Source organism: Schistocerca americana, chromosome 7 (assembly GCF_021461395.2).
Source record: "Schistocerca americana isolate TAMUIC-IGC-003095 chromosome 7, iqSchAmer2.1, whole genome shotgun sequence".
In the NCBI taxonomy this organism is placed as follows: Eukaryota; Metazoa; Arthropoda; class Insecta; order Orthoptera; family Acrididae; genus Schistocerca; species Schistocerca americana.
In genome coordinates this window covers 291,205,833-291,232,747 of record NC_060125.1, presented here as the reverse complement: position 1 = coordinate 291,232,747, position 26,915 = coordinate 291,205,833, and the positions used below count along the sequence as shown (strand labels likewise).

Here is a 26,915-nt window from a genome sequence, read left to right as displayed (position 1 = left end):
TCCATGCCCGAGGCAGGATTCGAACCTGCGACCGTAGCGAGGTATGAGCACTTTGTCCATATACGATATTATGAAACATATCGCTTCTACACCAAGGTCTTTGCTTCCCATATTTTGAGAGGAGAAAGTATTGATCAAAACGAGAAAATAAATTCAAGTAAACATGGACTCTAAGTTGCATACTTTAAGAAATATGAGCACTTGTTTCTCTTCTATCAAACAAGTACTGATAGCTCTTAAAGTACGCATTTCAGAGCCCATGTTTACTGAACACATTTTTTTATCCATACTAACTCTTCCCAAAGTATGAAAAGAAAAGAGCTGGCAGTACATGAGATGTGTTTCATAGCATCGAAGGTGAACATGTTCTCTCATCTCTTAAGATATGAGCGTCAGAGCTCTTGTTTACTAGAGATTAATTTCTTGTTTTGGTGTAAGGAACCTGTCCGTAACGTTTGTTGGTGTTTTTTGGGACACGCCGTATATCATTCGTTATTTACAGATTCATGTCAAGTGTATATAGTTTTTGCTTGGAGAACCAGTGAGATTAAGTTCCGAAACGTTGCCGTGTTGTGGGAATAAATTCTTAGGTGGAATAAGGCGCACCAAATATAGCTTTTTAACAAACACTAGTCATAGAGAATTTTTTTTAAATTTTACTTTTTATTTTTAATTTTTATTTTTTCAATTTCTCTCATAGTTACATTCAAAAATGTTTATTTATGATGACTAGTTTCGGACTACATTGTCCAATCTCAATCCACAGTGTTCGTTGTAAATGGCTGTGAGCACTATGGGACTTAACTTCTGAGGACATCAGTCCCCTAGAACTTAGAACTACTTAAACCCAAGGACATCACACACATCCATGCCCGAGGCAGGATTCGAACCTACGACCGTAGCAGTCGCGCGGTTCCAGACTGTAGCGCATAGAACCGCTCGGCCACTTCAGCCGGCTCGTTGTAAATGGTTACATACATTTCCACAAGTGTGCAAATGCACAACAGCACCAACAGATATTTTTACAGGTATGGCCTAGTGACGTTTATTCAGGATCCAGTATCATCACAATGACAAGTATAGAAAGCTCTCTCCAAAAGTACGTTGTCTACTCAAGATCCATGTTGTAACCGTATGGAAGTACGTTCAGTACCTCTTGTCTTTGTGAAGTTACTGGATCTTGAATAATCATTACTATTCCATACACGTCAAAATACCAGTTGTGGCTATTGTATATGTGTACACTGGTACAAATGTATGTTAACACTTACAATGAAGGCTACGGTTTGAGAATGGACGATGTAGTGCGATACTAGTCACACAAATAAAAATGTTTGAACTGAACTGTAATGAAAACTGAAAAAATAAAATTTTGTAATCTGATTTACTGGTCTTTGCTCCTACATTGTGTTGGGACTTCGTGAATAGTGATATTTGTTTGAGGGAGAATGCAAGATACTATTTGTGTGTACAGCGGTTTGGTTTGCATTGTCCTTACAGGAAAGGGAGAAAACATCTGGGATCGCCTGCTGCATACACAACCAAACTTCACAACTGATGGATCAAATGCAGACATTACTGATGACTCCTACCACAAGTACCCGGAGGATACCGACATTGTTTCAGACATGGGGGTAAGAATGATCGCCGAATAGAATCGCAGTTTTTTCTTCTATATTCTGTTTCACTGTAACACTACAAAGTTTATTTATACAGCCTCCCTTCAGAGCCTACGGTTCATATTGAGTTGTAATGTAATGTGTGTGTCAAGCTATTGTTACATAGTAAATTTTCTTCTGCGGAAGCTACCAGTTAACGTTTTATCACCTTTGGGTGTTGATTCCTTTAACTGTTTCTATTGTGCTTCCATGGTCTACCAATTAACGTTTTTGTTTGACTCTCTTCCTACTTTGTACCTCATTGATTAAGAATTTTCTCTCAAGAGTCTATTGCTGTAAATTTATCTTCTACAACTAAGAATTTCAGTCTAGATTTTTGTCAGACAGTTTTAGTTTCGAGCCTGATTTTCCATTATCGTTGCCATATTGTGTCGAACATTCACATCACTAAATTAAAATATAAAATTTTGAGCTTTATTCTATATTTTTATGCGTTTTAAGTAAAGTAATACCAGCACACTATAACACTGCACGTAAATTTGTCGTGTGTAACGTATCTCGTTCTTTAGGTATTGGATAATGGAAACATGTATAGTGCGGAATAGTGAATGATTCGATAGAAATTCACAAATGATAAACATCACTTCAAAAGTTTTTGTAAGAGTTCTCTTGTACACAACACAGACAAATCAGACTGAAAATCTAATGTAGCTTTGTAACTAGAAGTACAAAAAACTAAATAATGCAAAATGATGTATGCTTCAAGAACTTGCAGTAACACAGAAGAAGCACATTTTCATTATAATTTCGTTCCACGTTCTCTCGTATCAATGTTCTCCTGTCAAACGGACTGGTCGTTCACAACGTGCCTTTTATTTGCATTCTGTGTTCCCATGTCCACTTTTTGTTTAACTATAATTGAAGTATGTCGTGGTTAAGAATCAGAAAGCAGGAATAAGACGTAGTCTACCAACATGAGTAGGTGACATTATTTTAGAATAGGTTTTGTCCATATAAATGTAAAATAGTTTTGCAACCTAGCTCCCACAGGAATTAAAATTAGTGTGATATGCGTTTTCTCACTTTTCAGTCGACCATGTACCGGATATCCATAGCGTGGTCCAGAATCCTACCTACAGGTTATGCCAACCAGATCAATCAAGAGGGAATCGACCACTACAACAAAGTCATCGACAGCATGCTAGCAAAAAATATAGAACCTTTTGTAAGTACAATTTGTCAGCTCTCAGCGGAGATAGTCGCTGTAAAAATAAAGAATTATTTAAATGCCAGCTTTTTAATGCAACGTGTCTTTAAACAGACTTATTTTTCTTTTTCTTGGGGCCTTTGTCCCGCTTCAACGCGGGGTCAGCCTTTTTACTATGGAATTGCCGGTGTTGGTTACAGAGGGTGGCCGGATGCCCTTCCTATCGCCACCCTGAACCCCCCCAGGGACGGAATTAGTGTACTTCAGCTGTCTGCATCTTGTGTAAGCCTTGAAATAGTGCAAACGTTTTCATGTGTCTGCGGGTCGTGTAACTGAGGCGGAACGTGGGGACCATCCCAGTAGTCACCTAGTAGGATGTGGAAAACCGCCTAAAAACCACATCCAGGCTGGCCGGCATACCGGACCTCGTCGTTAATCCGCCAGGCGGATTCGATCTGGGGCCGGCGCGCCTACCCGAGTCCAGGAAGCAGCGCATTAGCGCTCTCGGCTACACTGGCGGGTACGTCTATAAAAAGACTAAAAAGTATAAAATAATTTCTCCTTGTCTCTTACAGATTTCTAACCCCATACAGATACCCCTGAAAAATAATTGTGCTTGCAATTGTGCTTGTAGTTTTCTAATAGCTGTAACAGTGCATGTAAAATTTGAAACGGAAAACGCGAGATGCAGGCAGTAGAAAACTGATACTTCACATAAGCACTGATAATAATTTTGTTGCACTGCGAATGATATGAACTGTTGCGTGATTTTTTACAAAGACAGCTACTCACTACACTCCGCACTATTAAATACTGCACGCCCTCAATTTTTTTGCTTTAAATTTCACGGGTATTCACGTAGCTATTAGAAATTCAGAAGCACTAATTTTCAGGACTATCTGTAAAGGCTTATGAATCTGTATGGTGCTAGGATAAATGATTTTATGCTTTTTAGTCCGTTTTAAAAACGTGTTATATTAAAAAAAATTATCTACTTCGTTATTTTCTTCTTGTTAGTATTGTGAGTGTGAAATGTTTCAGTCGATTTCAAACATTTCGATGAGATTACAACAGAGACATGTGGTAAATTTTAGCTTCATTTCAGTTCCCCTTTAACCGAGTTAATGAGTATATTTCTTCCTCCTACGCATGTATCACAAAGGTCATGGGGGCAAAAGTGAGGGAGTTTCGAACTCACACAAAGACCTACCAGCAATCACTCTTAACGTGAACAATCGCGAATGGAACGGAAAACGGGAGGAAGAGTGCTACACAATATAACCCTCCGACACACTTCAGACAAGAAAACTGTTTAATATTGTATAGCCATCTAGTTATGAGCTATGTTGAAAATTTTAAGCCTCTAGCTCACCAGGAAGTTAGTTTAAAAACAATTGCAGAACTGGTGCCGAACAGACAAATAGACACTAAAACGACCTAAAAAAGGTGTTACTAAATATATCACTAAAAGCACTTGTCTGCAACAATTTTTAAAAAAACGCTTTCTTGATATTACTTCCAATCGTTGCGGTCTGACTAACAATATCGTTCTGGCGTTTCACGAATAACCCGGTTTAAGAGACATACGTGCATAATGTTTTACGTAGTTTCAACTAAGATCTGCAGTCGACGACCGCATGTCATAAAATACATGACACCATACGGGAATTCTCCATCCATTATAGCTGCTGAATGACTAGGTTTACATTTTTATTCATGTTGTAGTGATCTTCAGTCGGAAGTCTGGTTTGGCGCACCTCTCCACACTATACTGTGCAGACCACTTCACCTCTGCATAACTACTGCAGCCCACATCCATTTGAACCTGTTTACTCCAGTCATGTCTTGGTCTTCTTCAACTATTTTTTCTCCCCACAATTCCATCCATTACAAAAATATCGATCCCTTGATGCCTGAAGATGTGTTTTACCGACCGATCCCTTTTTTTAGTTAACCAGTGGCATATATTTCTATTCTCTCCTACTTGATTTGGTAGTGCCTCATTAGTTATCCTATTTACTATCAAATCAGCAGCATTCTCCTGCAGCACCACATTTCCAAAGCTGTTCTTTTCTTATCTGAAGTTTTTATTGTCCATGTTTCACTTCTGTACAGGGCTATACTCTAAGCATATAGTTTCAGAAAAGACTTCTTTACGGTTATTTCAGCGACGATAGTAAATTCTGTCGATCAGAAAGGCTTTCCTCGCTATTGCCAGATTCATTTTACATTCTCGGTACTTCATCCGGCTTCGCTTATTTTGCTGTCCAAATAACAAAACTAATCTACTATCTTTAGTTATCCATTCTCTACATTATTTGATTTAATTCTATTACATTTCATTAATCTTATTTTACCTTTGTTGGCGTTCTCTCTACACTATTTGATTTAATTCTATTACATTTAATTATTCTTATTTTACTTTTCTTGATGTTCATCTTATAATATCTTTTCATCCACTCCGTTGAACTTATCTTCCATGCCCTTTGCCGTCCCTGTTTCAGTTGCCATATCATCGGCAAACTCCAGTTTTTTTTCTGCTCCCTGAACTATCTATCCGTTTCCAAATTATCTTTTGTTTCCTTTACAACTCTTTATACAGATGGAATAGAAGCGTGGATAGGCTGCAAACCTGTCTCACTCACTTCGCAATTAAGGCTTCCCTTTCATACCCTTCAAGTCATACAACTGCTGTCTGGCTTCTACACAAGTTACAGATACCCTTTCGCTTCCTCAATATTGTCCCTTCTACCATCAGGGTTTCAGAGAGTATATTCCAATCAACTTCGTCGAAAACGTTCTCCAAAAATGCTGTAACCGTATGGGTGCCTTTATTCAGCCTATGTTCTAAGATAAGTCGTAAGGTCACTATTGCACTGTATGCTTCTGTGCTTCTCGAGAACTCACGCACGTCTACCTCGACGTTAGCTTCTTCGGGTTTCTCCATTCTTCCGTAAATATTTCGCAGTAGTATTATGCAACCTCTGGTTATTACACTGACTGTTCGGTAGTATTCACACCCACCTTCATCTGTCTTATAGAATCTTATTCAAATCTGATGGTATTTCGCCTGTCTCACATACCTTGCATATCAGATGAAATAGTTTCGTCATGGTATGTTCTTCCAAGGCTGTCAACAATTCTGTGGGAGCGTTATGTACTCCAGGTGCCTAGTTTCACTAGGTCTTTCCGTGCTCTGTCAGCTTCTTCTGGCAGTATCGTATTTCAAATCTCCTCTCTGTATATTATAGCCGTTCTAAACCTTTGACTATCAATCTGTTTCTCCTGTATAGCCTTCCTCCTTTCAGCTTTCCCTTCGTTTCTTAGTACCGTCTTGTCGTCTGAAACATTAGTATTCATACTGTTGCCCTTCTTTTCTCCAAAGGCCTCTTTCATTTCCCTTAGGTAGCATCTAATTTTCTACTGGTCGTGCATGGTTCTACAGCTTTACATTTATTCCCTAACTATTCCTGTTGCGCCATTCTGCTTTTTCTTTAAATCTCATTTTGAAACAACTCATTTCCCTTTTTCCTGCTTCATTTGGTGCATTTTTCTACTTGCTCCATTCGTCAGTTAAATTCAGTCTTTCTTACACGATTGAGGGATTTTTATTGGGTCTTGTCTTTTTGCCTGTTTGATCTTTGTTGCCGTCCCTATTTAATCCATCAAGTTTCCCATTCGTCATCTTTTGAATTCTCTCCCCTCCCCGACTTTTTAGTCACTCACTACCCATTGCTTTATTTGAAACACTCAATAACTTCTGGTTCTTTCAATATGTCCCTGGCCATCTAAATTTACTACTTCTACAATTTGTTCTGACAGTTGTCCCCGGAAAAATTTAGCAGTTTAAAATCTGATTTCCAAATATCTGTCTTACCACTACGTAGTCTATTTGAAATGTTCCGGTGTCTCTAGGATTACTCCATGTATGCAACGGCTGTCGTGATTCTTAAACCATGTGTCAGGGAGCGCACAGAATAAATTGGCCCGTACCTATTAGACGACACGGTAGGGGAGGGGACAATGGCTGTGGTGTGGGTTCTGGCCTGGACGTTCACTGCGTTGTAGGGGAGGCTATGCACAAATATTTACCTCCCGTAACATATAAGTTACAGCTAGTGAGTTGAAACTTTCTGGCAGATTAAAACTGCGTGCTAGACCGAGATTCGAACTCGGGACCTTTGCCTTCCTTGACCAAGTGCTCTACCGACTGAGCTATCCAAGCACGACTCACAACCTCACAGCGCATATCCCTTCTTCCAGGAGTGCTAGTTCTGCAAGGTTTCTCAGGAGAGCTCTTGTGAAGTTTGGAAAGTAGGAGACGAGGTGCTGGCGGAATCAGAGCTGTGTCGCGGTTGGATAGTTCAGCTGATAGAGCATTTGCCAGCGAAAGTCAAAGGTCCCGAGTTCGAGTCTCGGTCTGGCACACAGTTTTAATTTGCCAGGAAGTTTCCTATCACTTCACACTCCGCTGCAGAGTGAAATTTCATTGTGGAAGCTTGTGACTGTCAGACAACTGCCTGAAGGAAACTGCTCCAATAATAAAAATTAAAAATAAAAAAATCTAATATGTGTAGAGTAGCGAACGATACCATTTACTACAACACTGACAATATAAAGATAAATCGCTTGTGGAAATTGTGTACCAGTCATTGGCAACCTGTTCATCAGTATTACCGAAATACTTTTGCCCGCATCTCGTGATCGTGCGGTAGCGTTCTCGCTTCCCACGCCCGGGTTCCCGGGTTCGATTCCCGGCGGGGTCAGGGATTTTCTCTGTCTCGTGATGGCTGGGTGTTGTGTGCTGTCCTTAGGTTAGTTAGGTTTAAGTAGTTCTAAGTTCTAGGGGACTTATGACCACAGCAGTTGAGTCCGATAGTGCTCAGAGCCATTTGAACCATTTTTTTTTTGAAATACATTTTCTTCCTCTTCCTCCTTGTCTTTACTGAACGACTGACTCATTGGAAAGTTCTTGTAGCTATGTTTCTCTTATGCTCCTTTCCTCTTTTCATTGTGCAACTGGAATAGCCAGTGGTTCCTGCAACCCTCTTAGCAAAAATTTTAATGAGATTTATGAATCCTACTATGCTTATTACGACATAAATCTAAATGGAATGCACGTAATCACACATGACAGAATGTGAAGAATTGAGCCCGCACCTATTGTTCGAAAAGATTACAGTCAGGTAGCAACGAGAATGTTCGAAGTGCACGGCTCGGCAGGTGACAGCAAACTAATGCAGCCTTCCCTTCAGAACAATGAGTTGGACGCGTCCAGAGCTCAAGGGGAAAATACGTTTCTGTCCATCGGCCACTGTATTTTGCGTGAGCTGCAGCAATCATGAAATTGTGCTCTGCATACAATTCTCCCTTATGGCTTCCACTTCCATACCTTTTGCGCCAGATCATGTTCTACTACTGTCTTTCCTGCTCTTCTTACAGCCATATTTATCTCTTAACTATCTGAACAATTTATGTCAACTCTTCATACATTCTCTCTTTTCATCATCTAACGAGCTTTTCTTGGGCGAGAGAGGGAGGGGGAGGGCGGAGGTGAGGTCATCAACGTTATTTCATTTGGCGTTGTAGCCACGATTTCCTGTCCTTTGCCAGCTCCTTCATCTCAGAGTAGCACTTGCACCTAAAGTCCTCAATCATTCGTTGGATGTATTCCAATGCCTGTCTTCCCATACAGTTCCCTCAAGAAGGCACAAAAGTTATTCCTTGGTGTCCTAACACATTATCTGTAATCTAGTCTCTTCTTCTTTTCAATGTTTGCTATCTGTTCCTCGTCATTACTTTTCTTACCAGTCCACTTGCCTTTCTACATCTTTCTATACCACCACGTCTCAGTCACTTCAGTTCTATTCTCTTCTGGTTTTTCCGCAATCTGTGATTCACTTCCATACTGTGGTATGCTTCAAACACATCTTTTCAGAACGTTTTTCCTCACATTACGGCCAATGTTTGATAGTTGTGGCTTTCTTTTGGCCAGGAATGTCCCCTTTGCCTGAGACAGTCTGCTTGTAACGTTCTTGCTTTGTCCATTATTGTCCGTTATTTTGCTTCCAAGGCACCAATCTCAGTTCATGATGTGTACTCATTAATTGTTTCATTCCATTCACTAGTTCCCGCAACCAAACCTCTCTTTCACAGAGGAAAGCAGTATCCTCAGCGAATCTTATCACAGATCTCCTTAGACACTTAATTTTAATTCCACTCCTGATACTACCTTTTATTTTCGTCATATCGTCTTCGATCTACAGATTTAACAGTAGGGCTAAAATACGAATGCTGTGTTATAGCCATTAGAATCTGAACACTTCGTTGCTGATCTTCCACTCTTATCTTCACTTCTTAGTTTCCGTGCATATTCTATTTTGGCGGTCTTTTCCTTGAGCTTACGCTACCTTTCCTGAGAGTTTCGAAAAATGTACTATTTTAGATTGTTGAACACCTTGTCTGATCCGACAAATCCTATAAACGTATGCTGATTTGCTTGACTTTTTCTTTCATTATCAACCACAACGGTAGAACAACCTCTCTGGCACATTTCCTTTTCACATAAAATATCCTGAATTTTTTCACTTTTTTTGTATGTTATTCTTGTTATCAATTTGGATGAATGAGAAATTAGCTTTATTGCGCTAGAGTCCTAGGATTTACCTGCCCTATCTATCTTCAGGGTTTTTTTATGATATTTTTCCGAAGGTCTGATGGTATTTCTCCAGACTCATTCTTCTAAAAACCAAATGAGTAATTTTTATGTATGTAGACTGAAGCGGCGAGTGAAGATGTGTACCAAGACCGGGAATCGAACCCAGGTCTCTTGCTTACTACGCAGGTGCGTCAACCAATAGGTCACCTTGGCACAGCAGTTCAGACACTGCACGGATTACCCTGGCATGCCTCTCTCCTCGATCCAAGCTCCGACTGTCGCCCGAGGCTACTTTAAATTCCCCCTTACACACGAATAGAACTGCAGAGGTCCTCCTTGTTCTGGAACAGCACCTCGGTATCGAACATAAATGGGGGAGCCAGCCTGAAACCAACGAGCAGGTACTTTTACAATTGAAATGATACAATGTCAATGACTTTACTGGTCTCATACACATATGATTTTTTTGTATATAGACTGAATTTACGAGTAAAAATTTGTACCAAGGGGGTTTTCTTTTGTGGACTGGCAAGACAGCCAATCCACTAGGACGGGAGGCCGAAGGGCACGCGTTTAAGCTCACGCAGGATGGCGTGAGGTCTGGAACAGGACAAGGTCTTTATAGTAGCAAAAATAGTACGTAGCTTCTGGAATACTTAACTTTAATCCATAACTGGTGAACATCGGTCTGACGGTAAATGCGTCACAAGATAAATAGCAATTGATAATGGCGCCTTGCTAGGTCGTAGCAAATGACTTAGCTGAAGCTATGCTAACTATCGTCTCGGCAAATGAGGGCGTAATTTGTCAGTGAACCATCGCTGGCAAAGTCGGCTGTACAACTGGGGCGAGTGCTAGGAAGTCTCTCTAGACCTGCCGTGTGGCGGCGCTCGGTCTGCAATCACTGACAGTGGCGACACGCGGGTCCGACGTATACTAACGGACCGCGGCCGATTTAAAGGCTACCACCTAGCAAGTGTGGTGTCTGGCGGTGACACCACATTTTCATTGGCCACTTCAGTCTGTACATGTAAAATCATATCCATAGGAGACCAGTGAAGTCCCTGAAATTGTGTCATTTCATTTGTACAAATGAGTAATTGTTTGGTTGCTACTTCCCTGATTATTTCAAATATTCCAAAGAAATATTATTCATGCATTCCGCCTTATTTGGTCGCTAGTCCTCTAAAGCCCAACTGAACTCTGACTCTAATACTGGATCCCTTATTTCGTCCACACGGTCTTTCGTTTCTTCTTCTATCACGTAACATTGCTCCTCTCACTCGCAGTGGCCTTTACTCTTTCCACCCATCTGCTCTCTCCTCTGAATTTAACAGTGGAATCACTCTTGTGCTCTTAATTCTGACACGTCTGCTTTTCAATTCATCAAAAGTTGTTTTGTCTTATCTGTATACTGAATGAGAGTTTTCGTCGAACATTTATTTTTCAATGTCCTCTCTTTTTCCTGCAGCCATTTCACCTTGGCTGCCCTGCATTTCTATTTATTTTATTCCTAAGTGTTTCATATTGCTCTATTCCTGTATTTCGCTGAAGATTATTGTCCTTCCTTCTTTCATCAGTCAGCCCAAATATTTCTTCTGCGTCCCACGGCTTCTTCGCAGCTACCTTCCTTGTACCAAACTTGTCTAATTCTGAGATTGGTCTTTTGTCAAATGCACTCCCACTTCAAGTGAACTGCCTATGGCGGTATTCATTATCGCACTATCTACATACAGCCTTAGAGAACGCCTGATGCACATCATTATTCCTCAATCCTTCAGTACAAATGTTCAAATGTGTGTGAAATCTTATGGGACTTTACTGCTAAAGTCATCAGTCCCTAAGCTTACTCACTACTTAACCTAAATTATTCTAAGGACAAACACACACAGCCATGCCCGAGGGAGGACTCGAACCTCCGCCGGTACGAGTCGCACTGTCCATGACTGCAGCGCCTTAGACCGCAGTCCTTCAGTATTCCACTTCTTTCGACATTGATTCTTTCGTACAGATCTCTCCACCTTCAGTCTACACTTCATTGTTACTACTAAATTGTGATCTGAGTCTACATCTGATCCTGGGTATGAATCACAATCCAACCTGATTTCGAAATTTCTTCCTCTTACGATCTGTGGACAGTTCATTCGCTATTACTTGCTGAAATTTATTTCAGAAGTCATTTACACTGTCTCCTACCTCATTCCTACTACCGAGCCCACATTCTCCCGTAACTCGGTCTCCTGCTCCTTCCCCTAACATGCCGTTCCAGTCAGCGATGTTCAGTTGATTTCTATCTTCGTTTACACACTGAAATAGATACTCCGGGGCTAGTAAGTATTCAAAATTCTGTTACTGTGCTGGGTGTTGGTTTTTCTTCTGTCTTGCCTACGACAGTATATTCATTTAGTTGTTTACTGTAGCTTACCGTACACCTACTTCCTATACGCTTTCACTGCTCCTTCATTACACCCAGTTGAATACGTAATAAGTTTTGTTTCTATATTAATAAGCAGGAAGCGTCTGACTGCATCATAAAATAAGTCCGACTTCTAATTAGAAAGTTTCTCCACACCAAACACTCATTTAAAATAAATTTATAGAAATAAACGGAAGTTAATCATTAATGCCACACATTTAGACCTATTACAACACTTCTGTCACTGCTTTTTTCGCTGTGCGTGTAACTAAGCTGGATAGAAGGTCGCATTCCTGCCTTCTGTAATAGACTGACGTGGATCCATTTGGTACCATGGAATCAAATGGTAAAGATTTTACGTAAACTTCTTTCACATTATCCCAAACATTCCTACCAGGCCAGTGCCATAAATATTTCGTAGCATTCGAACTTCAGGACCGAGCGAGGTGGCGCAATGGTTAGCACACTGGACTCGCATTCGGCAGGACGACGGTTCAATCCCGTCTCCGGCCATCCTGATTTAGGTTTTCCGTGATTTCCCTAAATCGCTTCAGGCAAATGCCGGGATGGTTCCTTTGAAAGGGCACGGCCGATTTCCTTCCCCATCCTTCCCTCACCCGAGCTTGCGCTCCGTCTCTAATGACCTCGTTGTCGACGGGACGTTAAACACTAATCTCCTCCTCCTCGAACTTCAGGGAATGTTAGGAAGTCCTAATGTTTGGGTATTTACACCTGTTATCATGTGGTGACTCTGTAATCCTTCCCATTATTGGCGAACAAACATTACTCAGAGAACATCAAATTGCTGCCGCAGTAATTATGTCGAAGGACAGTGTTTACCTTAGTATCGAATAATTTTGGATAACAGCCGGCCGAAGTGGCCGAGCGGTTCTAGGCACTACAGTCTGGAACCTCGCGACTGCTACGGTCGTAGTTTCAAATCCTGCCTCCGGCAAGGATGTGTGTGATGTCCTTAGGTTAGTTAGGCTTCAGCAGTTCTAAGTTCTAGGGGACTGATGACCTCAGCAGTTAAGTCCTATAGTGCTCAGAGCCATTTGAACCATTTTGTTTCATAACAACTATTGATTGGAACTGAATCAACATTATATACAAGACTAAGATATTTTTAAGTAGATTCTGCTTCCAAGCGTTTTTATGGAGGTTGTAAGCTAAATTGTCAGAAGCACTTCGCAACCAAAAATTAATGTTTATTGATCTCACTGCATGTCGAAGCCTTAGCGTCAGTTCCAGTTTACACTCTACATTAAATACATTAGAAGAATGCTTTATAGCCAGCAGCAGCATTTTCCCGTTTGAGTAATATTCTGGTAAACCCCGCACCGTCACTTAACTCTTTCTGAACTGATATTAATTAAGCCTAACAAACAGAAACGTGTTTCCGTGAAACACTTGCACCGTCAGTCCAAAAAATTCCGAGAAGTTTAGTTTTATTCCTGGTGTATAAGCGACGTCAGTACAGTATCTATGGTTGCAGCTTGAACTAACAACTGTAAACAACAGATGTGCGAAGTGTTGTGGTTGGCAGGAGAGCCTACACCGTGTTACTAGAGGAGGCCGAAATGCACGCGTTTTAGCTCACGCAGGCTGGCGTGAGGTCTGGAACAGGATAAGGAAATTAGAATTTAGAAAAACCGACGTAGCTGGTGGAATACTTAACTTTAATCCATTAATGATGAACGTCGCTCTTGACGGTACATGATTCACAATATCAATAGTAACTGAATATGGCGCCTTGCTAGGTCGTAGCAAATGACGTAGTTGAAGGCTATGCTAAACTATCGTCTCGGCAAATGAGAGCGTATTTCGTCAGTCAACCATCGCTAGCAAAGTTGGTTGTACAACTGGGGCGAGTGCTAGGAAGTCTCTCTAGAGCTGCCGTGTGGCGGCGCTCGGTCTGCAATCACTGATAGTGGCGACACGCGGGTCCGACGTATACTACCGGACCACGGCCGATTTAAAGGCTACCACCCAGCAAGTGTGGTGTCTGGCGGTGACACCACACGAAGTCTCGAACAATTTTGACCAGTGTCGAAGTCGTAGTGAAACGTCAAAATGGCGTCTATGGAAGACATTCTTTACAAGTAATGTGCTGTAATTGAACACACGGGTTATTAGATTAAGTGCAGTCCACGCGTATCTACCATAAAACGACAAAGTGCAGAATGGGTCTCTGATGGTTCGCCAAGACCGAAGAAGGTGCGATAGTGCCGTGAGCGTCATAATAGACGATGAAAGTTCTCTTGACTTTCGATTTGTTGTTTGCACCTTCTTTGATCCTGGCGAACTATCAGAAGCCCTTTCTGCACTTTATCGTTTCATGATAGGTTCTTATTGACGATAGCGAGTCTTGTCGCCTTTGAATTGAATTACAGCACGTAGTTTGTAACGAGTGTCTTTCGTATCTTTCGTAGATGCCATTTTGATGGCTCACTACGAATTTGCCATCTGTCAAAATTCTTTGAAATTGTGCACATTAGTTGTTTACTGTTGGTAGTTCAGTCTGACATAGCAGGCAATGCGCTGACGTCGCTTATACGCCAGGAATAAAATTTCTCTCGAAAATTTTTGAAAGGACTGTATATCTTCCAAAGAAACTAACGGTATTATAACACAATCCAACGAATACACTAAAACTCCTCATTTTTAACACAGCCAGCGACAGTAGCGCTCCAAGCGGACTGTAAGTTAACGCTTTTGAGTACGATACCGGAAGAGTGCCAACAGTGTTCTTTATATTGATTTGAAGCATTCTTTTTACAAAAAAAAGCTTACATAGTGCAATAAAAAGCAGCAATAAAAAAGGTACACTACTTTTGTCTTTCCTTAGTTTGCTAAAGTCCGTCAGAGGTATGAAACGGTACATTACAGGGCATTTATTTACGTTTCTCTTATAACCTACAAACACCTAACTACGGAACATCGTTTCCTCTTAAGTACAAGTAATGGCTAGTAAACAGGGCTACACTTTCAGCGCAATCAGTGACTGTGGAACATTGGAAACTTTTATAGAATGCAATACTAACATTATTTGACGTACCAAATAATTCGCCACAACTACAGCTGAAGATGAAATTACGCAGATATGACAATAAAAGGTCAAAAGCAATAGAAATGTTTCCCAACACAGAAGAGACCAATTCAGTTAATGCTACCAGGTCTGAGCTATAAAAGCTAAGAAGCCTCAACACAGTCATCTTTTGATGGAATGCCAACATGCACAAAAATATTTGTGTTCTGTGTTTTGTTCGAGTGAAATGTAAGAATGTGCGAATCATTAGATTCCATACAAAACTGTTACGTGCCATGGAAAGTGCCTGTTATGGTAAGTGCGTAACGTAACAGAAATAAATGCTTCTCATGGACATATTACTGCTCTCATGTGAAGTAAACTGCAAGTATACGCAAATTTCGAAGCCATTTCTTCATTAATGTGTTGTGCCTTATATAAAGGAATGAATAAGATTCGGTTCTCCTTACGTTTACTTCACAGTCATTCATGTTCTTGACAATTTACTAGTGCTTAGAACGTAAAAACACACTAACTATTTCATAAACTAAGTAGGAAAATAACTAGAAACAAACATTTATCTTACAGCTGGCTTTCTCCCCGGTAGTGCGCTTGTGTGTCTCCAACTGTTAGATTACAACTTTCATAGAAGTGACTGTCGCGACTGTATATGTTTAGACTGTGCCTGCACAGTGAAATGCGATCACCCATTACAATTACAGCAAGACATTGCAAAAAAAGTGTCTAATTAACAGTGCGCTAATTTTAGCAAAACCATTGTAGCAGGTCTTCACAAGAAATTTGTTTAAATCAGTGAAAAAATAAAATCATTATGCCCTGTCATTTCTTCGCTTGTTTACGTACTTAAAGTAGGATACTATGTCAGCAAAAACAGAGCATTTATAAAGCAATATGTCTGTTAGTGAACGTTCACTTTATAAAATGTATCCACAGCATACGAAAGAGACAGTATTTACCAAAGCTGTTTATAGTTTCGAGGAATGGTCCAATTTTTAGTTGAGGATGTAAATAAGCAGTATCATCGTGCCAAAAGATCTCAGATGCATCAAAAGCACTTACTTTAACGCAATAGTTCCAGTATGAAACGTGGTATAAATATTAAAAACATTTTTATATGGTGATTCCAGTTTCATTTGCAACTACTCATTTACTGTGAATGTTAATTCAGAGTTGAAAGCGAAACGCAATCCATTGAAAACCAACAGAAAAAGAAGCTGGAAGCATTTGAAATATGGTGCTATTGTAGAATATTAAGACTGATGTGGACAAATAAAGTACAAAATGAAAAAAACACTAAATTGATTTTTTGAGATAAGTATAGCCTTACCGGCAGGATGCACAGATTAGTGGTGTCCCTCCAACGGTATCCAGGAATGGGTAACTTGCAGGAAGCGCAGAGAGTCGAAGCAAACAAAGGCTAGAACATGAATAGATTACTGTGTTAGTTGTAGTAGTTAATTAGAGATAAAAAGATAAACACGCTGTAGCAAAAAGATACAGAACAGTAGCAAACTAATAACTGATGTCTCAAGAAAAACTTACAGCTGCCAGCTTCTCATTACATCTAGTGTCAAATTCCACTTCTGTTCTTCCAATGCATAGGTCTCCACAACCGCACTTAAAGCTTATAATGTCCTGCTTGTTTGTATGTCATCTTTCCAAACTGTGTGTCAAAGTCCCTAGCTTACATTGTTCTTGGTCGAGAAGGAGGTATTGATACCAAATTTGTCACCGATATCTCTCTACCTGTTACGAGCTGCTACTCATGAATGGAATGCAGTGATATGGCGAAAACGTGTCTCCCAAAGATTTAACACAACATAGGAAAGTGAATAAACATAAGAATTCAGATAACATAGAATTTTTCTTTTCGTCATAGCACAAGATGTTTTCTCACGGACATAATGCATTAGACGCTGACATCCATGCTCGTCGATTAGTTAGGTTGAGAAACATCGTCATTAATGTGTACTTGTATTTCATAATTTGTCCAGCTTCTGTCATAGTTCCTAGAAAAACGCGATTTTCTTACTTTGTTGTATTGTTGCTCATCGCGTGAGATCCACATAAGATTTATGTTTTTCTTCCTACTCTAGACATGGATGTTTCACTCATTTATTTATTTATTTATTACTGTGTAACAGTAAGGCTCACTGATTAACTTGTATTTTTTCCGTAGGTGACACTTTATCACTTCGACCTTCCACAACCGCTGCAGGATTTAGGAGGATGGACCAACCCCGAGGTCGTGGTACCCAATTTCGTTGACTTCGCACGAGTTGCTTTTGAACAGTTTGGAGACAGAGTAAGATAATAGTCATTATACCGAAACGCTTTTCGCTTTTCTACATTTTTCTTGTAGTATGAATAACTACAATCTTTCAAATGAAACTTTCACATCATTATCACCATCAAAGATTAGTATCATCAAGGATTAGACCCATCTTCAAGGACCACAAAATTTATTGGACCTCTTATTGACACCCAAAGGTATTATGATAAATACTCAAATCGTTTTCTTCCCGTCTTTCTCTTTTGTGTGCCCACATTGTTTGGTACAGGCACACTGTCGGAAACAGAACGTTTTACATCATGAAACACCAATCAGATTTGTGATTGTTCATTACATATTTTTTACCGAACGATTAAACCTCCATTGTTAACTGATGTCTGACATCAATATCAGCATTGGGTATGTTGTACCGGACGGAAATGCACTCATTTGTTTAATAGTGACTTCTTTCGTTTGCTCCAAGCTGACACCGAGTGGATGTTATAATCCATAAAACATCAGTTCACTTTATTACAACACTTCCACAGGACAATTTACAACTGCCTCTGAATATTAACGTATTACTTGATACAGAGAAAATACAAGTCTCTCACTCAGACTGCAGTTAACAATAACTTTAGCGCAAAGTTCAGCCTGAAACAATGATAACACAAACTATTTTATATTCTGGGCAACCGCAGCTATACAGTGACACTGTACTTTGCTTTCTACCACGTAGGTTCACCTGATGATGCGGCTTAAAGCCGCGAAACCGGTCGTGATTTAATAAACAACGATTTTGCCAGCTGTGAGCGGAGTTCTTCCTAACATCAACGATCACAGAGCTGGCCTCTGTTTAGCGCCCTCCGCCATAAATCATCATCGTCACCACCACAGATGGCCTACTAGAAGACGATGCTGTCGTCTTAGTCGATGATCACGGACTGGGCTGAGCGGTCGTGTGCTGGGCGTTAAGTGGAAAATAGGTTGCGGCGGCGTAGTGAAAGGTTTCTGGACATGGCTACGCCAGTGTTACTCATCCGTGGATGCGGCTTGGAGCAAGTATATATTGCTGTGATTGCGTTGCAAGGTACCAATCTTGCTTTAGCACCTCGCTCTTCGCTCGATACCCCAGGGTAACCCCCACGAGCAGAATGTAGTCTTGTATTCGTTGTGGCATGTAAGCAAAGAGCCCCGAAACTTGTCTTGAGGAATGTCTTGACAGACGCATGCTGTGCCACATCACGAAGATTGATGACGGGAGGCTGGTACGGAAAGATACGTCCTACAATCAAGCTCTAGATGTGCTCTATAGGAAAAATATCAGGAAACCCGGCAGGTCAGTGCTCTATAGGAAAAATATCAGGAAACCCGGCAGGTCAGTCTACCATCTGTACGTTCTTCGAGATATTTGCAGTGTGAACTGCTTTGCGACATCTTGCATTATCCTGCTGAAATATGGCATTTGATACCTTGTTCATGAAGGGAATGACAACAGGGTGAAGCGAAATTCGCGCACTCGGGCTTCCCAGCACAACTCCTCACACACCAGCGATAAAAAAATGTCTCTCACAAAATTTCGCCTGGTGAGTACATCTGGCAGAAAAAGGACATTACAGAGTGACAATCTGGCAACACTGTAAACACATGTATGGTAAATACCTCTGTCAGCCCACATTAGCTATGCTGTGCAGTTGGTGCAGTGGATAGGATTTTGGGTTAGTATGCAGGGATGTAGGAGGTTGAGGGGTCGATCCTGGACTAGGGCGCATTTTTTTCATTTGCTAATTTCATTCTGATATTTCATACTGTAAATACAGGGTGTCCCAAAAAGACTGACCCGATTTTAACTTGTAATAATATTGAGACAAATGTCACTAGGTAAATGAAACAGCGCTGGGAGTAATCGGCAAGGTCTAGAGTTTCAGAAAAGATCCGCTGGACGTTGCTACGAGAGTGCAGTCAGTCTCGCACAATATAGCGTCCGCGCAACAGAAGGCGTATTGTGTTATTGAATTTAGTCGTAATCAGTGATCGCAGTTCAGCGGACGTTTCATATTCGATTTCGTGCTAAACCACCATCATCAAAGAACGTTCGACGGTGATATAAAAGAACGTTCGACGGTGATATAAAAGAACGTTCGACGGTGATATAAACAGTTTGAAGAAACAGTGTGCCTCTGTAAAAGCAAAAGTCCTGGTCGGCCACGCGTTCCTGAACAAACGGTGGAACAAATCCGATGAGCATTTGAGCGGAGCCCCCGCAAGTCTACGTGTCATGACTCTGACAATTTCATCTATCAGCAAGATGGAGCACCACCGCACTGGCACAACAACATGCACAGTTTCCTCAATGTCACTGTGCCTCAACGCTGGAAAAGGTGTACAGGACCGCGAGACCAGGATTTACAGTCTTGGCCTCCTACGTCCCCTCACTTAACACCGTGATTTCTTCCTGTGGGGATATGTTAAACAATGGGTTTACATTCCTCCCTTGCCTCGTGACATTGATGAACTAAAAACCAGGATATGAGCTGCTGTAGCTTCAGTGACAGAAGACACCTTACATCCAGTTTGGTATGAATTCGGCTATCGGCTAGTTGTCTGTGCAGCCAGTGGAGGACATATTGAACATGTATGATGGATTTTTATATATTTGTGTCTTTTCTGAGTAGTTTAGTATGCAATTTGTTGGTTTTAAACCCTTTTTCCTAATAAATAATTCTATTTAAAATCAGGTGATTCTTTTTAGGACACCCTGTACACCGTTCCTTAGGTCACATGCATCCTAAATTTGCAACATTCTGTAACGCTGAACATAACAGATACGTGGTTAGACAAATAAGAAATAGACAGTTGAAACAAATTACCTGTCACAGAACAGAATAACTACAAAAACAATATCAATTTCGGGATGCTAAAGATGATAGCACATTACAATAACATAACATCTACTTATCATTTGTACTGTATGTAACCGACCGCTCAGATGTCGCACATTAGCAACCAGTGACAATAATAACGTCTATATTAATGACCGCATGACCTTCACAATACAATATATTGTCCTCAGAACAACAGATGCTCAAAGCAACCTCCCTCCACGTCCAAATACTGCGCAATCTGTCGGATCATACAGCTCTGGACTCTTCACAGGAAAGCTGTGATCACAGTAACAAGAGCAGCATGATCATGCACTACCAATTCTTCCACATTCATCGGCGGAGTAGAGTACACCTGCTCCTTCAGGTGTCCCCACAGGAATAAATCCCGGGGATTTATGTCAGGGGAACGTGGTGGCCCAACAACTGGACCTCCACATGTGAGCCATTTCCCTGGAGATGTTCTGTCTAAATACTGATACACATTAATTACAGAGTGTGGAGGTGCACCATTGTGTTGGAACCATATCCTCTGCCAAACATCTAGTGGAACATCTTCCAGTGCATCATGCAGGTAGTTTGAGAGGAGTGTATGATGCCTATGTGCAGTCAACCGGTCAGGCAACATGTAGGGGCCAAACATCCATCGTCCAATATTCCGGCCCAGACGTTGATACTCGTACCAAAGCAAACTTGATATCCACGGTCGCGGGTGACGTGCGGGTTAACCTCACACCAATGGTGGGGATTATACATATTGAAAATACCCTCACGAGCGAATGTTACTGCATCCGACTATATTATGGTGTTCACGAAGTCATCGTTGGCTTCCTATTGTTGTGGGAACCATTCACAGAATTGCATCCGCTGATTGCGATCTGCAGGATGCAGGTGTCGTGTGAAATCATAATGATAGGGGTGCAGCCCATGCTCATGCAGCATGTTAACGACTGTGTGTTGCAAGACACGCACCTTCCTCGGTACACTACGTGTACTTCGCTGAGGTTCTTGGTGTAAGACCTCCAGAATAGCATCTTCAGTAGCTGGAGTACGGCAAGTCCGTGAACGACCTCTATCATGTGATAGTGGTAGGAGAGAACCTGACTCCCGAAGGCACAGCTACAGACAACGGAACACATTTTTATCTGGATGGCGTTGACGAGGATATCTAAAAGCTTATTCACGAGTGGCAACACCAGTCCTATTATCAGATGCACCAAGGACCAGAGGCGTGTCCACATATTAAACGTTTGTGTATGCCTTGTGTCTGCCACCCTGGTTTAGAGGTTTACAATGAGAAAATTCGATACTTGTATGCATGTACATTGGAGTTTGTCACGGGCGCGTTATTCCGCTCGCAACTAATCCCTGTCTGGTGGACAGTGTATACACCTAAAACACGCCGTCAGTCCTGCGCGTAGTTCCACCTAACGTGCATTACCCCTCTGACAGATATTGTTCTGCATGATTCATCCCGACACCGCTAATTATGAGACATTGCTTCCCTAACGGTAATGGACGTGATGTTTCCACAATCCCTTCGACAGAATAATAATAATAATAATAATGCATTGAGATACGTACTAAACAGCATGCGGTTACCAGACTCAATGGTGATAACACACACAAATAGTAGCCAAGTTTAGACATTATTCGCAAATCACGTTGCTAGTCCTATTGGTAATGTAAGGCCCTAACGAAATGTAATGGACCTGAACGAGGCAAGAATAATAGTTGGTACTAATATATGGGGCCATTGGAGGAGGTTACAAAGAAAACTGGTTTCGCATCTAGTAGATGAAGGGGAAAGAGCTTCTTTCAAAGCTGACCAATCTTCCATTTCTACAATTGTAGTATGTAAGTGCAAATGTTTTCTAGAGGACCCGTTGGAATCGCTGTTGACGATTAAGATGCCAGATACCGTACCACCTGGACTACAATTACCAATTAAAAAACATATTCCTCAACCCGGGATCGAACCGTCGAATGCTCTGCGTGCTAACCCAAAACTCTATCCACTGCACCAACTGTATAGCACAAGAAATATGTGCTGACAGAGGTAGTTACCATACATGTTGTTACAGTGTTGCCAGATTGCCACTGTTTAACCTTTATCTGCCGGATGTACTCGCCGGACGAAATTCTGTGAGGGACATTTTTTTATCGCTGGCTTGTGAGGAGTCGTTATGCGAAGTGCGAGTGCGCGAATTTCGCTTCACCCTGTATAATGGCAGCCTCCCTCCTTGGGTTAGTTAGGTTTAAGTAGTTCTAAGACACTGATGAGCTCAGATGTTAAGTCCCATAGTGCTTAGAGCCATTTTAACCTGAAATCAGCAAATCAGTTCTGCTGTTTCATCCAACAGCTCCCACCATCAAAGCAAGTGCTAGACAGCCATGCTTCTCGAGAATCGCTGCTTCCTTTGATCTTTCAGCATCTCTTTTACGGACACGTTGACGTCGACGAAATCGCCAAAAAAAGAAGCGAGACTCCTCGATGAACAACGCAGAATGGCTCTCAATGTTGACTCGAACTTTACTCCGCGCAAGACACAGTTGTCTGTGTTAAAGAGTCAGGCGTAAATCACAAACAGCAATTCTAGATCTCAAGTCAGCGTCCAGAAAATCCGTTCCCTCCGGTTTGTGGTGACACTCTGCCAGAAATCCGTCTATTTGTCAGCAGTCGAACAATCCTACGACCTTCTCGTGATGTGCTGCTTCCGGAAGAAACCGTGCCTCTTCTTCATGCCACACTATTGTCTTCATCTCGTCAGCACTCGTTCTGCTGCCATAGCACTACGTTAAATTAGTCTATATTTGATCCCTTCTTTTAACATATCATTTAGCCGTATTATTTCATTCAATTTCTGCCCATACGTTCTCTACACTGAATGTGAGTTTTATATACGGAGGGAATGGTGTAAAGGTGCAGATATTTTTATTAGTGACTAAGAACTGTGTGGCGAACAACATCAGTATTTAGTTCATTTTCGGAGTAATAATTATAGCTATTACGGGTAGTATGATTTTCGGTTTGGTTAGTACCTCCAGCCGAAGGCCTTGTCGCAGTCGCAACATCGATTCCAATCCGATCACCGATGTTAAGCTCCGTCGGTCTGGGCTAGAACTTGGATGGGTGACCATCCGGTCGGTCGAGCACTGTTGGCAAGCGGGGTGCACTCAGCCCTTGTGAGGCAAACTTAGGAGCTACTAGACTGAGAAGTAGCGGCTCCGGTCTCATAAACTGACATAGGCCGGGAGAGCGGTGTGCTGACCACATGTCCCTCCATATCCGCAGCCAGTGACACCTGTGGTCTGAGGATGACACGGCGGCCAATCGGTACCGTTGGGCCTTCCACGGCCTGTTCGGACGGAATTAGTACCTCCAAGTACATGTGGCAACAGCACGCAGCACGCCATTAATACTTGTTTCCTCCTGGACGGCATGTCAGATATTGAAATGTGGACGCGTGGACGAAACGGTTAGTCTATATTTACAAGCGTAGGCCTCTTCGTGGTGGAGTCACGACCTTGCAGAAAACATTAGGTGGTAAATTATGTGACGTGTTTATGGTAAGACTGTTAGACGCAGAGAAAAAACAACTAACACACTCAAGTGGGTACATATTAATGATCACAGTATCTGTACTTATGCTCCTAACATCCTGTATTCATTTCAAAGGCGATCACCTTTTCTGTTTCTTAACACCGAATACTGAAGCCTTATTTCTGTTGCCTAAATTATCTCTTTCTGTTTTTCTGTCATTCTCTACATATCTGCTATGTAAGGATCGCGCCGGCCGATGTGGCTGAGCGGTTCTAGGCGCCTCAGTCCGGAACCGCGCAGCTGCTACGGTCGCAGTTTCGAATCCTGCCTCGGGCATGGATGTGTGTGATGTCCTTACGTTAGTTAGATTTAAGTAATTCTAAGTCTAGGGGACTGATGACCTCAGATGTTAAGTCCCATAGTGCTTAGAGCCATTTGAACCATTTTTGTAAGGATCGTAAGGACTGTTAGATTTTATAAAATTTTATCACTTATCTGTATTAGCTTTAACGGCAGAGGTTTGTTTAGTTGTAGCACTTAAGTTACGAAATAAATTAATTTTGATGTAAGCATATCTGGAATTACCTAATTTTTAACTGTAACCAGGGTTATAAGGGGCAGTCAACGGAAAATGAGACAGATGGAAAAAATAAGTAAACTGTTCATTATTTCAAAATAAATTACCGTAACTGGTAATACATTTATCCTACTGTGAGACAAGACTGTCGATACCTCCATGGAAAAATGTTCGCAGTTGTCTGCGGAACCATGATCTTACTCCAGCGTGCACCTCTTCTTCAGAAACAAATCGACAGCTGCGTACTTCTTTCTTCGTAGCTCAAAAAAATATGGAAATTGCATAAGGAAAGATCCTGACTGTATGGAGGATGTATAAGGGCTCCCCAGTGAAACTTCTGCAGCTTTGTCGAAACAACCTGTCAACAAAATGCCCACCTACATATTGCCACGCTTGCTTCAAGTACGTTGCAGAAATTTAACTGGGAAGCCCTACACAACCTCAATACTATCCCGATCCCTCCCCATGCGACTTCCATATTGTTGGAGCCCAAAAGAAACACATTCATGCCGCCGATTTGCTTCTGACGAAGATTGGCACGCTTGGTTGCAATCGTGGTTCCCTAGGTAACTTCGAGCGCTTTTACGTGGAGGTATCTACCATCTTGTCTTACAGTGGGATAAATTTATTATCTATGGCGATTACTTTTGAAATAATAAACAGCTTACTTCATTTATTCCATTTCTCTCGTTTTCATTTCACTAGCTCTTATATGGCATTTAATTTTTCAACGTATTTGTTCTTATATAATAATTTTGCTCTCGTCAAGCACACACCTGTATTGTATCTTACGAGGAGAGTCCATAAGCCAACGATCCATCCTTCATTCCTCGAGAGAAATACTGAAAAAGGCTTTTTGTCACTATGGCTCCATCTTAAGAATAATCGAGAAAAAAAAACCATAGCTAACTGAGACGGAGGCCAACTGGTATATGGTTTCCAAGGAGATACAGCCACCTCCCGTGTACATGACTGCGAAACTCGGCTCTTACAATATTTTATACACTGATGCGACAAAGAAACTGTTATAGGCAAGCATATTCAAATACAGAGAGGTCTAAACGGGCAGAACATGGCGCTGCGGACGGCAACCCTTACAAAAGACAACATGTGTATGGCGCAGCTGTTAGATCGCTTACTGCTCCTACAATGGCAGGTTATCAACATTCAAGTGAGTTGAACATGGTGTTATAATCGGCGCACGAGCGACAGGACATAGCATCTCCGAAGTAGCAAAGAAGAGGGATTTTCCCGTACGACCATTTCACAAGTGTACCGTGAATATCGGGGATCCGATAAAACATTGAATTTCTGACATCGCTGGGGCCAGAAAAAGACCCTGCAGGAATAGTTCAACGTGACAGAAGTGCAATCCTTCCGCATATTGTTGCAGATTTCAATGCTGGGCCATCAACCAGTGTCAGCGTGCGAACCATTCAATGAAACATCATCGATACGGGCTTTCGGAGCCGAAAGCCCACTCGTGTAACCTTGATAACTGCACGACACAAAGCTTTACGCCTCGCCTGGGCCCGTCAACACCTACATTGGACTGCTGATGACCGGAAACATGTTGCCTGATCGGACGAGTCTCGTTTCAAATTGTATCGACCGGATGGATATGTACGGGTATGGAGACAACCTCATGAATCCATGGACCCTGCATGTCAGAGCAGGGGGTGTCCAAACAGGTGGAGACACTGTAATGGTATGGGGGCTTTGCAGTTGGAGTGGTACGGGACCCCTGATACGTCTAGACACGACTCTGACAGGTGACACATACGTAAGCATGCTTTCTGATCACCTGCATCCGTTCATGTTCAGTGTGCATTCCGACGGACTTGTAATTCTATCAGGACAATGCGACACCCCACACGTCCAGAACTGATACAGAGTGGCTCCAGTCACACTCTTCTGAATTTAAAAGCTTCCGCTGGCCACCAAACTCCAAATACATTAGCTTTATTGAGCATATGTGGGATGCCTATAAATGTGCTGTTCAGAAGATATCTCCACCCCGTTGTACTCTGGTGGATCTATGAACAGTCCTGCAGGATTCATGGTGTCAGTTCTTTAGACATGAGTCGAATCAATGCCACGTCGTGTTACGGCACTTCTACTTGCTCCTAGGGTCCCTACAAGATATTAGGCGGCTGTACCAGTTTCTTTGGCTCGTCAGTGTGCTCCACGCAGAAGAATGAAATCCGATACGAAAATTAAATGTTGAAATTTTAAATAAAATGTTATTGTGAACAAGGAAAACAAACTGAACAACGTAAGTGCCCAAGAGCTTTGAAAACACCTAATTGATTAATGGTACATATCTCTTTTTGTTTGGTATATGTTTTTCTCCCAGAATACGTATTGTCCTTTTGGTATACCTCTCTTTCTCTCTTTGTTTCTCAAGAATGACTTTGCTCTTACTGTCATGATATGGCTTCAAAGTGCGTCTGCTAGCATTCATCGTGCACGCTTCTAACTGTTTTTCGTCTGTGCTCCAATTTCCTACAATTGTTACTATTATAGCCTTGGAAGTAAAGAGCAGTTATGGTACTACAGTTACAGTGGTAGCTCGCACCACTCACATATCAGATTTCGTGAACCATTGCATTCAATCGTTGAAAATTTCATTTCTATTGGTGCCTTCGCCTTTCTAGTGCCGCGTACACACCACCATTACAGCCATTCGCT

At 41.6% G+C, this 26,915-nt stretch overlaps 1 protein-coding gene across 2 annotated transcripts in view; it reads left to right on the top strand.

Annotated features, from left to right (window-relative positions):
* The window catches only part of LOC124622037 (myrosinase 1-like), a 183,233-nt gene that overhangs the window by 48,552 nt on the left and 107,766 nt on the right, over positions 1-26,915 (top strand). For both annotated transcript variants that reach the window (XM_047147595.1, XM_047147596.1), the window contains exons 3-5: positions 1,501-1,634; positions 2,710-2,844; positions 17,129-17,254. In XM_047147595.1, the coding sequence (XP_047003551.1) occupies positions 1,501-1,634; positions 2,710-2,844; positions 17,129-17,254 (395 nt within the window). The remainder of the gene's footprint in view (positions 1-1,500; positions 1,635-2,709; positions 2,845-17,128; positions 17,255-26,915) is intronic.